This window comes from Rhagoletis zephyria, unplaced genomic scaffold (assembly GCF_001687245.7).
Source record: "Rhagoletis zephyria isolate East Lansing unplaced genomic scaffold, Rhagoletis_zephyria_1.1 Rzeph_scaffold_00705, whole genome shotgun sequence".
Lineage (NCBI taxonomy): Eukaryota > Metazoa > Arthropoda > Insecta > Diptera > Tephritidae > Rhagoletis > Rhagoletis zephyria.
Window position 1 is genome coordinate 102,172 of NW_016157789.1, and position 16,315 is coordinate 118,486.

Sequence of the window (16,315 nt, forward strand, 5' to 3'; positions counted from 1 at the left end):
TTCAATAAAATTCAACCTTGCGTATTTTTCAGTGGGTTTTGTGTATTTAGAATATTTATATCGATTGATTGGTACTGAATGAATGTGTGCACACATAGCAAAAGCTGCATTCATCTGAATGCTTATTCAGTGTTAAAAGTTAATGTTTCGTCATTCAGTTTTTTCAATCTTTCTTTGAATATGTTAATGTGTGCAATCGTATCTACTTTGAGTGAATGTAGAATTGGAAAATTATAAGCCACATTCCCCAACAAGGAAAAATTCAATGAAAACATAATAACATAAAATTGATGATTTTTAATTTCATATGATTTCACAGTTTTACAGCTCTGGCTGAAATACACATGCTAAGCCCTTCGAAATTTTGTGCTGGGGTATGCGTTACAGCTTCGCAAATTTTACCCCTACCGAAACCAAAGATGTATACACATCAAAAATTGCATGACGATCGGTTGAGTAGTTAACGCGTGAAAGCGTAACAAACAAACTCACTTTCGGATTTATAATATCAGAGTATTAAAGGCTCCGCCAGATAAACATTTCGCGTCAACGCATTTGATTGCGTTGCCGTATCAGACAAAAAAAGGCGCCAGATAAACACCTTGACGCACATAAGAAAATCAGCTGTTTGTATAGCGTTGTGTTATTCTTAAATTGAAAGTAATATTTATTAAATATAAAATGGAGAGCTCAAAAATTGTAAAAGCGATCGTTATGGTCCTTCTGTTGGTCAAAGCCGGTGAATGCCTTAAGGCATTATATGGCCGTCGAAAATATTGGGTACGACCGGTGTTGAGAAATCGCAACACTCATGGATTTTTCGCAAACAATTTTTGCTTTCCGGAGGAATTTAAAAGGACAATGAGGATGGAGAAAAATATTTTTGACTTGCTCCTTAATTTAATCAAGGAGCGCTTAACGAAGCACTCCAACAGGCCTTATATTTCTGCCGAATGTCGACTCTACCCGACCCTTGCGTAAGTTCATAAACATGCACATATATTCACATGTAGTATGTTCAAAATTTATTACGTTCAAAATTATTGTGATTATTTTCTGGAAACGCTCTAACTATATTAAAGGTATTTGGCTCATGGCGGAAGCAAGCAGCTATATTCTTCTGCGTTCAAAATTGGACTCTCGACAACGAAAGAAATTGTTTCGGAAACGTGCGAGGTACTTTGGGAAGTTTTAGGACCGATATATTTATCGATCCCGGATGAGAACGAATGGAGACGAATCGCCATTGATTTTGACGCAATGTGGGATTTGCCTAATTGTGTAGAGGCCATTGACGGCAAGCACGTAAATATTACTTGCCCGCCAAAGTCTGGTTCTTTGTTCTACAATTACAAGGGAAACTTTTCGATAATTCTTCTGGCAGCCTGTGACGCCAATTATACTTTCACGGCTGTGGACATTGGTGCATACGGTTCCCAAAGTGATGGTGGCGTTATGTGGAACTCGATCTTCGGTGAACTTTTGTATAAGGAGCAATTGGATCTTCCAAAGCCAGAAGTTTTGCCCGGAACCAACAAAAGTTTCCCACACTATTTTGTTGGAGATGCCGCATTCCCATTAAAGCCATTTTTGATGAGACCTTATCCAGGTTTGTCATTTGAACCAAGTTCACTTACAGTCAGTCAAGAAAGTTTAGGTGCAGCGAAATTTTTAAAATACGGGCAACTATTTTTTAAATATTTTATTTTTCGCTAATTTTGTATAAAAATATGGTTGATTCTACAACAAAAACCCCAAAAACCATAGTTCAAACCTTGTGCAAATTAAATAAAATTCCGCAAAATTTCATTCAAATATTGCACTTTTTATTTACGCTCTTTAGAAAAAACTCGAGTATGCAGTTTTTTAGCCCATTCAATTTTTCCATATAAAAAAAATTATCGGACATTATTTTATATGGAGAAAATGAGCGACACCTTCAACAAAAAAAATGCTAAAAATCAATGGTAAGTCCTAGCTTCCTCATACGTGCACTTTATTTTACTAAAATTGAATGGGCTAAAAAACTGCATACTCAGCTTTTTTCTAAAGAGCGTAAATAAAAAGTGCAATATTTGAATGAAACTTTGCGGAATTTTATTTAATTTTGCGCAAGTTTTGGAACTCTGATTATTGGCGTTTTCGTTGTAGAATTAACTATTTCTTTATACAAAATTAGCGAAAAATATAATATTAAAAAAATGGTTGCCGGTATACTGACTGTATGTTTATTTATTAATTTTTAAGATTTTTCAATTAAAATTCCCTAGTTTTATAGTTATGTATGTAGTTCCATAGTTTATATCAGTCTTAACTATTTTTCTTTCATTTGACAAATATTCATTACTTTTTTATAAAATATAGTTCATTATAATCATTTGGATTTAAATATATGATTTTAGTTAGATAATCAGCAACTTCATGAATTCAGAATTAATATGTATGTATGTATATTCCCAATAAAATTATCTTTTATTGATAAACGATTTTCAAATAACCTTGAAGTTTCTGTTCTCACTTTGAACGCCTGAAACTTTGCCTCAATAAAACTTTAATGGTGATCCACACGTACCAACCATCTCCGTACTTGTTACATGTACTTCCATGGAATAATCCACTAAATAAAAATTTTTTTCAGTCCACCAAAACCAAACCAAACCATAACTCCAAAATTCACTCTGTGATTGATTATGATGCATTCCATCGAATTACGAGTCCTCACATTGTTTTGCGCACATAAATATATTAAAAAATAGCGGTGTTATTAGCGAAATACCTTTATTGACGAGGTACTAGTCTAGTCGTTTGCAAAGTAACCATTTCTTATAAGGTACATTTTTAAAGTAGCAATTTGTTATAAAAAAATAACATTTTACAAAGTAGTATTTATTTAAAACAATAAGTTAACATTTTAATACAAAAATTCATTTACTTTTACAAAGTAGTAATTTGTTTAAAACAATAAGTAAACATTTCAATACAAAAATTCATTTAATTTTACAAAGTAGTAATTTGCTTAAAACAATAAGGCAACATTTCAATTAAAAAATGTATTTACTTTTACAAAGTAACAATTTGTTTTAAACAGATAGTATAAATATATATAATTTATATTTATAGAGATCTTTTACAAAGTAAATTTTCCAAACGGTGCGCCTGTAAATTAGAAAGTTATTATTAGCTGCTGTGATATAGAAATATAAACAAACATGTTATACTCAAACATCTTAAATTACAAAAGTTAATAAACATTGTGATTTAATGCATCGCTACACATAACTTAAAGATCATATCGTCGCCTGGGTAAAAGATTGTCGTATGTTACGCAAATACGTATGACGTTTACGACAATCTTTTACCCAGGCGACGATATGATAATGGGCCTTATGAATAAAAACTAAGCAATTGCTTCTTCTTAAAATTTCAGACCGTTTACTTAAATTTATTTGAATACATCGAGTAAAAGGTCTGCAATTTTAAGAAGCAATTGCTTAGTTTTTATTCATAAGGTCCAAAGGCTTTTGCGTAGTCAAAATCAAAGCCAAAAAGCTACACAAAACTTAGTTATTCATAACCACTTGATTTTTACATTACAAACGTTTTTTGATCACAACAGCTAATAACCACTTTCTCATTTATAGGTGCACAGTGTGCAAAATTTCACCAAAAAAGTTGTTTTAAAAAACGTTAACAATAGTGCACTAGACGGTGTTCTCATACCGGTAGCTGCTTACAAAGCTTAATAATTTTATTTTTATTTCATCCTGCTCGTCATCTGTATACTTCATTAAATAACCATCTAAAACTTTAAAAAAGTCCGTATTTCGTGAGATGGGTTTCGATTCTTTCTGTATCCAATCGGATACAGCCCCACAAAGACAGTCAAAGCAATCTTCGTCCTTTTGGCGCTTTTCAGTACGTTTCGAAGTTTTACTTGCTATCGGTGGTGCTGTCAGAGGTGTTGTTGGTGGTGCTGCCGGCGGTACTGCCGGCGGGGCTGTCGGCGGGGCTGCCTCGCACTCGATACAATCCCAAACTTCGTTAGGTGTTACGATCTCGCTGGGATCATTCATGAATGGCATGTTGCCATCTGATTCTATATCGAAACAATGTCCGGATTCACTATAGATAGGGTCTTCGCTTAACCACTCGATGTTGGAAATAGTTCTAAAATATGGATATATGTACTTAATTAGTGGGGTAAGGTTTAGTTATTTGTACATAGTTGTGCATATTGGCCAATACGGGCGCTTTGTACTTTTACATTTAGGATTACAAGGTTGTGTACAGCTTATCTCGCACCGGCTATGGAATCCTCTTCTAAAAGTGAGACGCTGATGCTTTATTTAGGATAACAATGTTGAACTAACCTGCGAGGGGCAACGTAGCGCTGCAGGATCGACATGGGCTCAAAAAACCTCCAACCACTTCCTTCTGGTGCAGCACTTCCCGATGGCAGCTTCCCAGCTTTCACCTCTTTAAGATATCGGTCGCGAAGGGACCTCCACCTATTCTGGCACAGCTGAACTACAATTGAGAATGTTTATAAGAAAACACTAGCATCTTATTGCCATAAATAACAATATTATTAACATTTAACTTACCATTCGCATTTGTGGCAGCCGCTACGCTTTTCCAGGCCTTCTCTTTTGCCAGCTTACTTCGATATGAAAAGTCCCCTTTGTCGAACAAACACGGATGCATTTGCACTGCCTCTATAAGTAAAAATTCCATCGTACAAACAATTAGATTTATAAATTTATAAATAAACCGCGGGAATTTAATAAGAAGTGCGCGAGACCAAGTCAATTTGGATCAATTGCCATATTTGACAGCTGACAGTACTGCCGGACTTGCTTGCGGCAAAAGTTGAGAGTTGGGCGAATTTCATCCGTTGCGGCAATGCATGCGTTGCCACTGTGGCGCATTGTATTCAAAATCACAGAGTTAACTTGGATGTCAGTCAAAAGCATCCCTGTGACGCAGAAAAGAATTTCTATCTGGCGGGGCCTTAATACGTATGCTTTGGAAAAGGGCTCATTTCCAAACTACAAGTATGAGTTGCCACCTGTTTAAAAAGCCAAACTCAACTTAAATTAGGGGAATTAGTTAATTTAAATATATATCATAATATGGGTGCCATACGCAAGAGGCTTTAGTTTGGAAAAAATCTCTAATATTTTTGGCTATGTTTAAAGATGTTGAGTTTTATTGAAATGAATTACCATTAACTTTGCACGCAGAAATATCATACACTTAGCGAAGCGGGGCAGGGCAAACTAGTGTACATATAAAACAGGAAGCGCTGGGCAAAATAAAATTTCTTTTTTGGCTTAGATCATAAATTGGCAAACTCACACTACCACACACATGCGCTTGTGTGCAAAGCACCGATGTCGTCCTCAACAGCCAGTGCTCGGACTATACCACAATTGTAAAAGAGATTCCACTATTTCTTGCTAAATTACATTTCTATCTATCTATATTTTGAAACTTCTTTTTTTAATTTGCTCATTCTTCCATCCCTAACTTTCTATTTATTTTATGCGAATTCACAATTTTGGTGCCAAAAATTAATCAGGTAATAGCAGTAGAGCAGCTCTTCTCTTTTTTTTTCAAATTATTTGGTCTCTAAAATGTCAAACCTTTTTAATTTCCTTTAACGAAAATTTTAAAGTGTAAAATTCTATTTGCATGTTAAACCTTTTTTCATACAAAAGAAGCGATTTAGGATCAGATTTTGGTACGTTCGCCTAACTCAGGAGCCCAAACGCTGATTACAGAGCCTTGCAAAGGATGGCGCCGAGCGAAGTAAGGCAGAAAAAAGCGAAGCTGCTGGTGTTCACACTGAACGAAGCGAAGCGGAGCTTTTCTCATGGACTCGGCTGCAAAGAAACCACAAAACTTACCATCAATGAAAAGCGGCAAACATATTTGCTCAATTTTATTAAGAATAGTTTTAGAATTCGATTTTATTTGAATATTTTGCTATTTTAATTGCAGGAGCGTCATGAAGCTGAAAAATTAAATAGAAAATTCAAGATCAAAAACTGCGCTGCTTTCAGCACCAAACGCTTATGAAAAAGATTTTTGTATGAAGACTTTCATATAGCTACAGCAATTTGAAAGCTTCACTTTGCTCGGAACGGCTTCGCTCGGCTCGGCTCCGTTTTCTGTGTGAACGTACCCTTAGAGAGCAGAAGCAAAATCAAAATGCCTTAATTTAACGCAAACATCTCCGAACTCCATTAAGAAGTTTCACTTCAAAAACTTTCGCGGGCGAACACTGTCAACAGCAACTGATTTGATTTGCTTCGCCGAAGCACTAGCGAAGCATCAGTCAATCGTCAATTGTCGTCACAGTATATACAGTAATAAACCTTTTTGAGTACTCCTCGGGGGTAAAATCTGATCAGGGTTGATAATGAGGAGCATGAAATTTGTTGATTCAGGCCCTTATTATGAGTTGCATTCGATTTTCGATCTTCGCTGGTTATCGAAGATCGAAAGTGAAAATCATATTATGAGCTATGCAACCGTGTCGAAATTTTCGTTGAATATCGAATTTTCTGTCGAACAGAATTTTGCTTTCGATGGGGTAGCGAAGTGTTAGAAAATTGTGAAAAATTTATGATTTTGCATTTGTTTTCTTACTTTTTGGCGGGTATACACTAAATTTAAACAATTTTTTATCAATTTCATGCAGTTTTAATGTCGAGAATACAAAACACAAGCTCGAAAGGCTGCTTTTACTTGTGAAGGAAAATCCCAATACTCAGTTGGCACGATCTCCGAGAACAAATCATAGAGCTGTGGATAGTTTTAAAATATTTTAAATAGATTTGGCTCACAAACGCCTCTTTAGACAGTCGGAAGTTTTTAGTAAATCTGTAGACAAATTTCTTAAATATATTTTATGTTAAAATATATTGTAAAGACTACACTTAAACTCTCTTAAACATTCCCTACTCCTGGTCAGTTCACTAAACTCTCATCCTCTGACGAATCGTTGAACCCCAGAACTTCGTTGTACTATTTTTTACCACGTTTTTATAAACTTGCTTTCTTTTTTATTTCATTTTAATTTGCACAAATTTACATAAATATGTATAAGCACACTATTTAGTTTGCTCGATTTGTAAACAAAGCTTCTCAGCGGTGAAAAATATGCTATTGTGAACAACATAAACGATCGAAGTTCACAATAGCGCTATTCTTCATCGAATGAGCGCCATAATACCAAATGAAAATTCGTTCGATCAGCACTCTCGACCACAGTCGAAGATCGAATGTAACTCATAATAGGGGCCTCAGAGTTGTATACAAAATTACTGTGATATAAAAGGTAGCCACAACCGTGCTATGGCAGAGTGGCACATGACATGACTGTATACTAGTGACCGAAATTAATTACAGAAATGTAAATAATTTCAAATTATTCTCTATTACTATTGTTGTGGTTCCAGTTTCTCACAAAGAGTGGTGGCTCTAAAAGCGTGAGCTTACCCGGACCTGTTGCAGCTACTCCGCTGCACTCCTGTTACCTGCTGTCTGCTGGCGGCACACCTCCGGTACTGTGCCGGGAATTTCAAAAAATTTGAGGGCACTGTTATGTGTTTTTATTTTAAATCAAATATTCACACCCGACAACCACATTCGCTTTAAGAAATAATACTTCTTTTTAATTTTTTACAATTATTTTATTTATTTCTCTGAACCGTGTACGTTTCGTTGTAATGGCGCTGATCGAATGACGCCAATTCATTTTTTCATTTAGCACCTAAACTTAGCTGCTATTATTTACATTCAGGTAGGGTTGCATTAAATTTCTAATATCGTAAGTTTATAGGGTGGTTTCATGTAAGGTAATTTTGTAGAGTTTAAATTGGGATTCCTTAATCGCCTTACATCACCCTCCTTTGGAAAAAGAAGAATTTGGCAAATGGATCAGATTTGCCACATTCTTCTTGTCCATAATAAAATCGAATTTAAATTGTTTTGAAGGAACGAATCTAAATGTATACGGAATATTCTTCCTCCTTCACTCGTTCGTTCATAACAATTTAGTTTCGTTACAAAGTTAAATTAAACCATATTGTAATTAGTTCTTATTACTAATTTATTTACTAATAAATTATTTTGTTTGCAAAGTATTGTATAGGCGTGCTATAAGTTAGAACAATCATATTTCTTGTAATTAAGTAGTGGCAGTATATTGCTTAAGTAAAATATCTTATGCTGTATAGTAAATAACTACGTATTGTAAGTCTAGTATATAGTGAATTTGTAATAGATTATTATTACAATAGGAATTCAAGTGTTTTCTTTTTGTACTGTCGAATAAGGGATTTTTATTTTTACCAATTTAATTTTTATATATTTATTGTGAGACTTTCTTATATATAATTTTGTAGGAATTGTATATAGTAATGACGTATTAAGACTCCCCTTTTTTGTGTTTTGATAATAATTAAGGAATGTTTATATGATTGAAAATCAATTAATTTTTTTTTTTTTTTTTTTATCAAATGTCTAATTATTTAAACGCTATGTGATTATTTAATTATTGCTAGAATATAGTAGCTTAACCTGCAGGTTTAAACTAGAAGTAACGCGAGTGTTTTTGAAACGGGTAACTTATATGGTATTTATTACGAGATATGTGATAGCGAAAGGCTAAAATTTCAACACACAACTTTTAAATATGTATGTGTGAATTTTTCTTATATTAAAATAAAAAAATCAAGTGATTATTGACTTCAAAAATAGTTATTATTTTTCGCAAATGACTGATTAAGTGAAATATTTATTTAGTGACTTTTTGTATTCGGTTTTTATGAACCGTTTTATACTTGTTTTTGGATTTGTCGAAAATAGTTATATTAACACCGTCGATTTCGGTTACAAGGTAAGGACCTTGGTATATGCTGTCGTGTTTGTCACGGGGCTCCTTTTGAATCAAGACCATGTCGTCTTTATTAATAGATATTGGACGTGCATCTCTATCGTACAACTGTTTATTCCGGACCTTATGTTTGGTGATAAGCTCTTTTGCCAAAATATGCGATTTTTGCATCCGGTACTTAACCTCTTTTGCATAATTTTCAATGTTATAAATGGGATCAATTTTTTCTTTTTTCAATTCATGAGGTAAAGTCGGTGTTTTTCCGAAAACTAGTTCAAATGGAGTAAATTTGTTGTCGAAAACAGAATTTGGCGTTGTATTATGCAAGAAGGTGAAGTACTTAAGATAAGTGTCCCAGTCTGAAATATTCTCATTTAGATATGCACGTATGTACTCATTAAAAACGCGATGGTTTCGTTCAATTGTGCCCACTGTTTCATGATGGTGTGCTGTCGAAAAGTTATGATCAATTTTTAAAAGTTTCGTCAGTTCCGAAAATATTTCGTTTTTATATTCAGTCCCTAAGTCTGATCTGATAGAATTCATTATGCCGTATACTAGTATACAACTTTCGAAAATAGCAGAAGCGATAGTTTTGGCACTTTTATCTGGAACAGCAACGGTTACCAGATACTTTGTCAGATCGCAAATCATAGTAACAGCGAACTTGTTACCACTTTTTGATTCGGGCAAGGGTCCTACTGTATCAATTATAACTATTTCAAACGGTTTGTTAGGTGTTGGCGTTAAAACGAGATTTTCTTTGGTTTTTGGTTTTGCCTTGTTAAGTAAACATTTTCCGGAATTTTTTACGAATTTTGATATATCACGAGTCATATTTTTCCAAAAATATTTTGTACGGATCTTTGCATATAACCTTTTGACTCCGCAATGTCCTCCGCTAATAGAGTCGTTATGGTAGATTGTCATAATTTGTCGTTTCTTTTCCTCGTCAGTCACAGTTTCAACAGGATCTGTCAATATAATTTGTAAGGTTTCTAAAATTTCATTTCCGCGGTCTTTTAAGTTTGAAATTGAATTGAATACTGAAAGAGGTTACGTCACGTGAATCTACATGTAAAGGGATTTGATGAAACCCTCAAAGAAGGTCTAAGGTTGAAAAATACTTCGCTCGGCCAAGGTTATCCAGAATGTCGTCTATTCGCGCAAGGGGGAACTTATCGGCAAGCAATTTTTTGTTGACATCACGGAAGTCGACGCACATGCGGTACGCTTTTTTGTCGTTAGTATCTTTTTTTGGAACAACAATTAAAGGGCTATTATAATTCGAATAACTTTCTTCGATTAATTCATTTTCTAATAACTTGTTAACTTAACGGTTTATTTCCTCACGCTGGGAATATGGTAATCGGTAATTTTTAATGTAAACTGGGTCATTGTCTGTCAATCTTAATTTTTGTTCGTAAAAGTTATTTAACGTCATTTTGTCATCAGGAAGTGCAAATATGTCTGCGTAATCTACGCACAAGTTAAGTAATTTGCTTTCAGCGTAACTAGGAATTTGTTTTTTCAAAACGTTAATCAGTTCTTTTGTCCGGTTGTCATCGTTTCTCGTCTTGTTAATGGAATATACATTGAAATTAGAGAGTTTTTCAGTCCGAATGTTACAGTTCTTTTCGTATTTTATGTCATTTGTGGTATTTATGATTTTGACGATTGGGTTGCTTGTACTAACTATGCATCGTGCTGTAAATACACCGTTATCAATCTCTTGCGATTCCACAAACAGAGGCTCCGGTGAGCTTCCTAATTTAAACAGTCGGTAAACTTCGCATCTGGGTGGAATTATGCTAGTGTCGCTTTCAGTTCCGCGAAGAATCGGAATCGCGACTTTTTTGTTGCCTACCCAGAAGGAAATGCAATTGCTTGCATAGCTGATAACGCATTTATTGAATTTTAAAAAGTCTTTACCCAATATACCGTCTGCCGTAATGTTAAACTCGTCATTAACCACATGTAATGTATGTTCTATAAAAAAGTCAGAAAAAGCCAATTTTGTCATAATTTTACCCAGAGTTGAAACAGTGTTTGAAGTGACGCCCGTAATGCGGATAATATCATTCGTATAAATCGGAAAATTTTTGTGAAAACTTGAAATTTTAATTAAAGAAATGTCGGCTTGCGTGTCGACCAAAAATGTGCATAATTTATTAGACCCGGAAATTTTTAATTGAATAAAATCTGAATAATTTAGGCTTAAGCAGTAAATGCCTTTTGTTACAGAATAATCGTTTAGTTGTCTTACTCCTGCTCCCCCAGTGTTCGCTCCAGAGGGGCATGAGCGTTTAAAGCGCGGACATTTGCATTCCTACTCCTACCGTTTGCAGATCGTGCATTTTTGTTCCTATTGGTGTTACTGTTGGAATTAAACCGTGAACCATTGCTGTTATTATGATATCGGTTTCCGTTAGCGGATCTAAACCGTTGATTGTTATAACTGTTGAAGTTATTGTTATTATTAGAAGAAAATGACCTGTTATTTCTATAACCACTAAAATTGCGAGTTGGGTTTGCCCCACGATAGCCACCACGTGAATTTCTAAATGTGGTAAGTCAAAACCTGACGCTCCTTCACCTCATTATTCTGCTCTACGATTAGTTTTGCAACTACGTCTTTGGAATCTGAAAATTTTGTTGAAGCTAAGATTGATTTTACTAAGTCTGACCTGGCGTTTAACCGACACACGCCAACAGTCTGCTCAATCGTCATTTCGTGAGACTTTTCTTGAGTTATTCCTTCTATTATTAACGAACGCTCAAGAGAATCTGATAGTTCTTCAACGCGTTTGGCAAACTCTGAATAATTGTTGTTGTTAACGTGTAACGCCGCTATTTTCCCTGCGACAACTTTCGAGTTGTCAGGTTTAATTCTATTGCGTAGAGCAGATTTTATGTCACTAACTTGTGTTGGTATGGCTTCGCGGGCTTTTCCCTCTAATTTGGATTTTAAAAATGCAATTAATGTACTGGTCAAATTTTCTTCAGCTAAGTCCTCGATCAAGCTAATTTTATCTAAAAACGATTCGAGCGCTAACGGATCCCCATTATAATTTTCCCTAATAATCGAAGCACAAAGGCTTATGAAAGACTTCTTTTGCTCTGCTGTGGCCATTTCTGTAAAAACTTTGGAATAAAATGAAAAATTGGGTGAACTAGTAGCGGGTGCTGGAATTTCTAATACACTTAGCGAATCTTTTATGCTTGGAAGCGAAGCGCTTCTTTTAATTGAAAAACTTACTGAAGCTTGAGATTTTGCGTCGGAGTACTCTTCTTCGGTATCAGAGTCAACTAAATCTGTTTTACAAATTAACGCTAGAGGCTCCCGTGGAACTTTAATCTGACAATTCAATTTTATAAAGCACTTCCTTAAAAGCTCCTCGCAACGTGTTAACTTTACCTGTACTTCACCAAACTCACAAGTTTCGCTATGACCCTTGACGTGTAATAGAATGTTATTGTACGAACTTATAAGCGCATCTCTATACTCGTTAAGTTTTATTACATTTGTTGAAAGCGGACGATTTTGCAAAATTCGCTTTGTTATTTTTAAAAACTCTGTATAATTTTCTTTAAATTCTTCGTCGAATTTGGTCATAACACGTTAAGTCTGGTAAAATACAAGAAAAATTACGTGAGATAGCTGCTGTTCACCAAAATCAAAAAAATTATGAAAAAAAAGTCTAATAAATGTACTTATTGTATTCCGTCCAATAAGTTCACGACCCGCTGAAAATTTCATGCACAGAAATGGGGTTTAACATGCGATAAGAGTAGGGATTTTTCATGCAGTTCCACATGCAATTTAAAAAGAGTTTGATTTGGTTCAAATGTATGTATTTTAAAGAAAGATTACAAATTATTTGGTTGTATGTGTGGTCCTGCATTACAATTGATGTTGGTTTGTTCCGAGCCGTCCGAATTTATGTCGAAAAATTAAAATAAAAAAATTATGAAAATTGCCTTTGGGTCCATAACCTCAGGTAATTGGATTGGCAATGCATGTATTTATATGAAAAATTTTAATTATTCACATCGGGTAAATGTTTGTGAAAATGGATTTAGTTTAAGATGCTTTTTGAAAAAGCATTATATGCGAAAATATTTTGTAAATAATGAATGAGTTTGGAAATGGAGTGGTACCCACGTCACTTAAAGATAATAATCAAATAGAATTATGATATGATATTTTGCGAGAAAAAAAAGGTTAATTCACGAGTCGCATCACTTAAGGCTAATAATGAATAAAAGTTTGGAAATGGAGTGGTGTACCCACGGCACTTAAAGATTATAATCAAATAGAATTATGATCTAATATTTTGCGAGAAAAAGGTTAATTCACGAGTCGCATCACTTAAGGCTAATAATGAATAAAAGTTTGGAAATGGAGTGGTGTACCCACATCACTTAAAGATAATAATGTAATTGAATTACGAAGGATGGATCAAAAATAATATGGTATTGAGTACAATATGTCACTTACGAACTAATTTGATAAGAAATATTTGTTAATTAAAAAAAAATTATGAATGATTGATCACTTACAGACTAGTATTTGAAAACGTTCAAAGAAAGGCATTATGTATGCAAATGTCGCTAAGTATCTAGAGCAAAAGTGTTATTTTTCCAAATTTACAAGTTGGTATAATCTGGTTCAAAAGCTTCCAAAAATTATTGATATTCAACGTTCATGTTAAAACTTCCCACAATGAATTCAATTTTGATTTGGGGTTTCAATCATGAAAGCAAAATTTTCCATTCTTCAAATTAATTTTAACTGTATTAGTAGGGCGATATATTATGTTAAAAAATAAAATGATATAAGTACATGATTGTTTTAAACAAAACGAACCGCACGTTGCCGCCGCTTACTCCAGCGCCGCAGTCTGTAATTAGCAATGTAGTAAAATATCCGTTAACTCGTCCGTTGCATGTGCAAATCCCGCGCCGCGGTCTATATATGTATTAATAGTTGTACTTTTAGGTGTTACTGTACCGCTTCGTCGATGTGGTTCGCCGTTACCCATGCAAGCTGGCGGTACTTTGCTCGTATGTGTGTGTAAAAGTAACTGGGCTCGCCGTTATAACTGTATATGGCGGTGGCGTGGCTTGTCGTCATGTGCACTATAGGCGGGGCTATGTATGTACTTAGTGGCCTTATACATACATACATATGCGGTGGCTTTACTGTACATATGAAATGTACCATACGCCGCTGAAGCGTATACGGCATTAATATGTATAACCTCCCGAGCCACGACCACGAACCAGGGGTTTAGATTACTTCTTTCATCCTGACCCGGATAAGACTGCTGCGTGGCACAGTCGCTATGTTGTGGTTCCAGTTCCTCACAAAGAGTGGTCGCTCTAAAAGCGTGAGCTTACCCGGACCTGTTGCAGCTACTCCGCTGCGCTCCTGTTAGCTGCTGTCTGCTGGCGGCACACCTCCGGTACTGTGCCGGGAACTTCAAACAATTTGAGGGCACTGTTATGTGTTTTTATTTTAAAACAAATATTCACGCCCGACAACCACATTCGCTTTAAGAAATAATACTTCTTTTTAATTTTTTACAATTATTTTATTTATTTCTCTGAACCGTGTCCGTTTCGTTGTAATGGCGCTGATCGAATGACGCCAATTCATTTTTTCATTTAGCACCTAAACTTAGCTGCTATTATTTACATTCAGGTAGGGTTGCATTAAATTTATAATATCGTAAGCTTATAGGGTGGTTTCATGTAAGGTAATTTTGTAGAGTTTAAATCGGGTGATTCCTTAATCGCCTTACACTATAGATACTAATACAGATCATCATGTGAATTTCATACAGAATACAGCTTGTAGCCAAAGGCAGTGGCATGTACTTAAGACTCATTTAAATCTTGTTGTCTCTGTTGGAGCAGCTCCGGGTAATGGACCATTGAATGTGGCTGCAGTTATGACCGCCATAACCAACGGAGTCTCCAAGCAAATGCATGTCCTGAATTTATACGGTAGCAATTCATAGCAATTACTATTGTATGTATGTATGATTCATATTTGTGACACTCTATACTTTGATCAAATCGATATTAAGTATTTCTGAGGAGCTCCGGGTAATGGTCGCTCCAACTTTGGTGTGCTTAGACAGCTCATGGCAGATGCGCTGGCAGGAATTGGAGTCTCTATAACTATACAAAACTCGTTTTTTTTTTAGTAAAAACTTAAATATATTCGGAATTTTACTTGATAAATTCACAAAATTTTTTCATAAAAATATAATCTTAGAATGGATATTTTGGCGAGTGTCGACTGGCAGTAGAATAGAAATTTGTCGATCGAGTCGATCATCTTTTATTTTGCTATTGTGTAACTTGATCGATAAAAATTTGAACTATTGTGAATGGTTGACAGAATTGTAAACAGCTGTTTGTTTGTTTACATTTGTTTCTTTAGTGTTTTATTTACATGATTTTGAAATTAATTGCTTTTATTATAAAATTAAAAAAATGGACACAGTTGAAATATGGTTTAGTGATGAGGAAGATGATGTGGAAGCTAATAGATTAGTAGAGTTGGCTAAAGCAAGGAGGGAATTGCGAGATTTGTCGGATCCCTTGGAGTTGGAAGCTGAAGTGTATGCACATATGTGAGTTTTATGAATAGAAGTTGTGTTCCCGATGCTTCACGGTTGTTAGGCTTTACATGATTTGCAGGAAAAGGTGTTTTCCTCATTAATAAACTTTATGGAGGTTTAAGAAATACGGTACGGTTATTTGTACAATGATGTTGGGTATTTGTGTCCAAACGTGTGACCCGAGTTTAAAAACTTGAACATACAAGTGTAGTGAAAGAATTCCACTTTAATTCAAAATAAAGATTTCAAATTTTCGAGCACTATTCAATTAAGTTTTTTTGTAAACTTTTGATTTTGGTTCTGCGCAAAAACACTGTGGCGTAGCCGGAGTTATATGCACAAGAAATATTGTATATGTATCTTTCCCAATAGAAGCGGAGCTTCCTCCCCTACTCTTTCCGGAAATTCTTTTACCTATTCACTCTCCTGCATCAGAACGACCAACCGCACAAGTTGCCTTTTGTTGATTACAATTTATGATCTGTAACTCAGACACATACATACATATGTATATTTCACAATTTTTTACAACTTCCAGTTCAATTGACTTACTTTTTATCCATTATAGTTCCACTTTCTTATGCAAATTTTATAAACGCATACTCCAACGACTAAAAAACAGCAATAGAAGGATGAGCGATTAAAAAGTATTCACAGTCGCTAACTGAGCGACTAAGCGACACTCGCAATAGCATCGTTAATCGATAATCGCTTAATAGTCGTTTATCTACTGCCAGTCGACATTCGCAATAGGGGTGTTTCTTAATTTTAAATT

General features: G+C 34.9%; 2 protein-coding genes across 4 annotated transcripts; one reads left to right on the forward strand and one right to left on the reverse strand.

The window, feature by feature from the left end:
- Positions 1-861: 861 nt before the first annotated feature.
- LOC108361150 (uncharacterized) lies at positions 862-1,727 on the forward strand. The gene is made up of 2 exons (XM_017613707.1): positions 862-977; positions 1,083-1,727. The coding sequence occupies exons 1-2, from the start codon at positions 862-864 to the stop codon at positions 1,714-1,716; spliced, it is 750 nt and encodes a 249-aa protein (XP_017469196.1). The 3' UTR covers positions 1,717-1,727.
- Positions 1,728-3,467: 1,740 nt separating this feature from the next.
- LOC108361147 (uncharacterized) lies at positions 3,468-7,579 on the reverse strand. 3 transcript variants are annotated; one of them, XM_017613704.1, is made up of 4 exons: positions 7,545-7,579; positions 4,605-4,715; positions 4,371-4,527; positions 3,468-4,167 (listed from the first exon to the last, which is right to left on the reverse strand). In XM_017613704.1, exons 2-4 carry the CDS (start codon positions 4,702-4,704, stop codon positions 3,702-3,704), a joined length of 723 nt encoding a protein of 240 aa, XP_017469193.1. In that variant the 5' UTR covers positions 4,705-4,715; positions 7,545-7,579; the 3' UTR covers positions 3,468-3,701. The 3 variants fall into 3 exon arrangements, with proteins under 3 accessions (XP_017469193.1, XP_017469192.1, XP_017469191.1); XM_017613703.1 differs by having other exon boundaries at positions 7,507-7,576; XM_017613702.1 differs by lacking the exon at positions 7,545-7,579 and having other exon boundaries at positions 4,605-4,947.
- Positions 7,580-16,315: the final 8,736 nt, after the last annotated feature.

Coding starts and splice junctions, on each gene's coding strand:
- LOC108361150 (XM_017613707.1), top strand. CDS start 862: ATGAGGATGGAGAAAAATATTTTTGACTTGCTCCTTAATTTAATCAAG. Junction 978..1,082: donor CGACTCTACCCGACCCTTGC/GTAAGTTCATAA, acceptor ACTATATTAAAG/GTATTTGGCTCATGGCGGAA.
- LOC108361147 (XM_017613702.1), bottom strand. CDS start 4,734: ATGGAATTTTTACTTATAGAGGCAGTGCAAATGCATCCGTGTTTGTTC. Junction 4,528..4,604: donor GGCTGCCACAAATGCGAATG/GTAAGTTAAATG, acceptor TCTCAATTGTAG/TTCAGCTGTGCCAGAATAGG. Junction 4,168..4,370: donor CGCTACGTTGCCCCTCGCAG/GTTAGTTCAACA, acceptor TCCATATTTTAG/AACTATTTCCAACATCGAGT.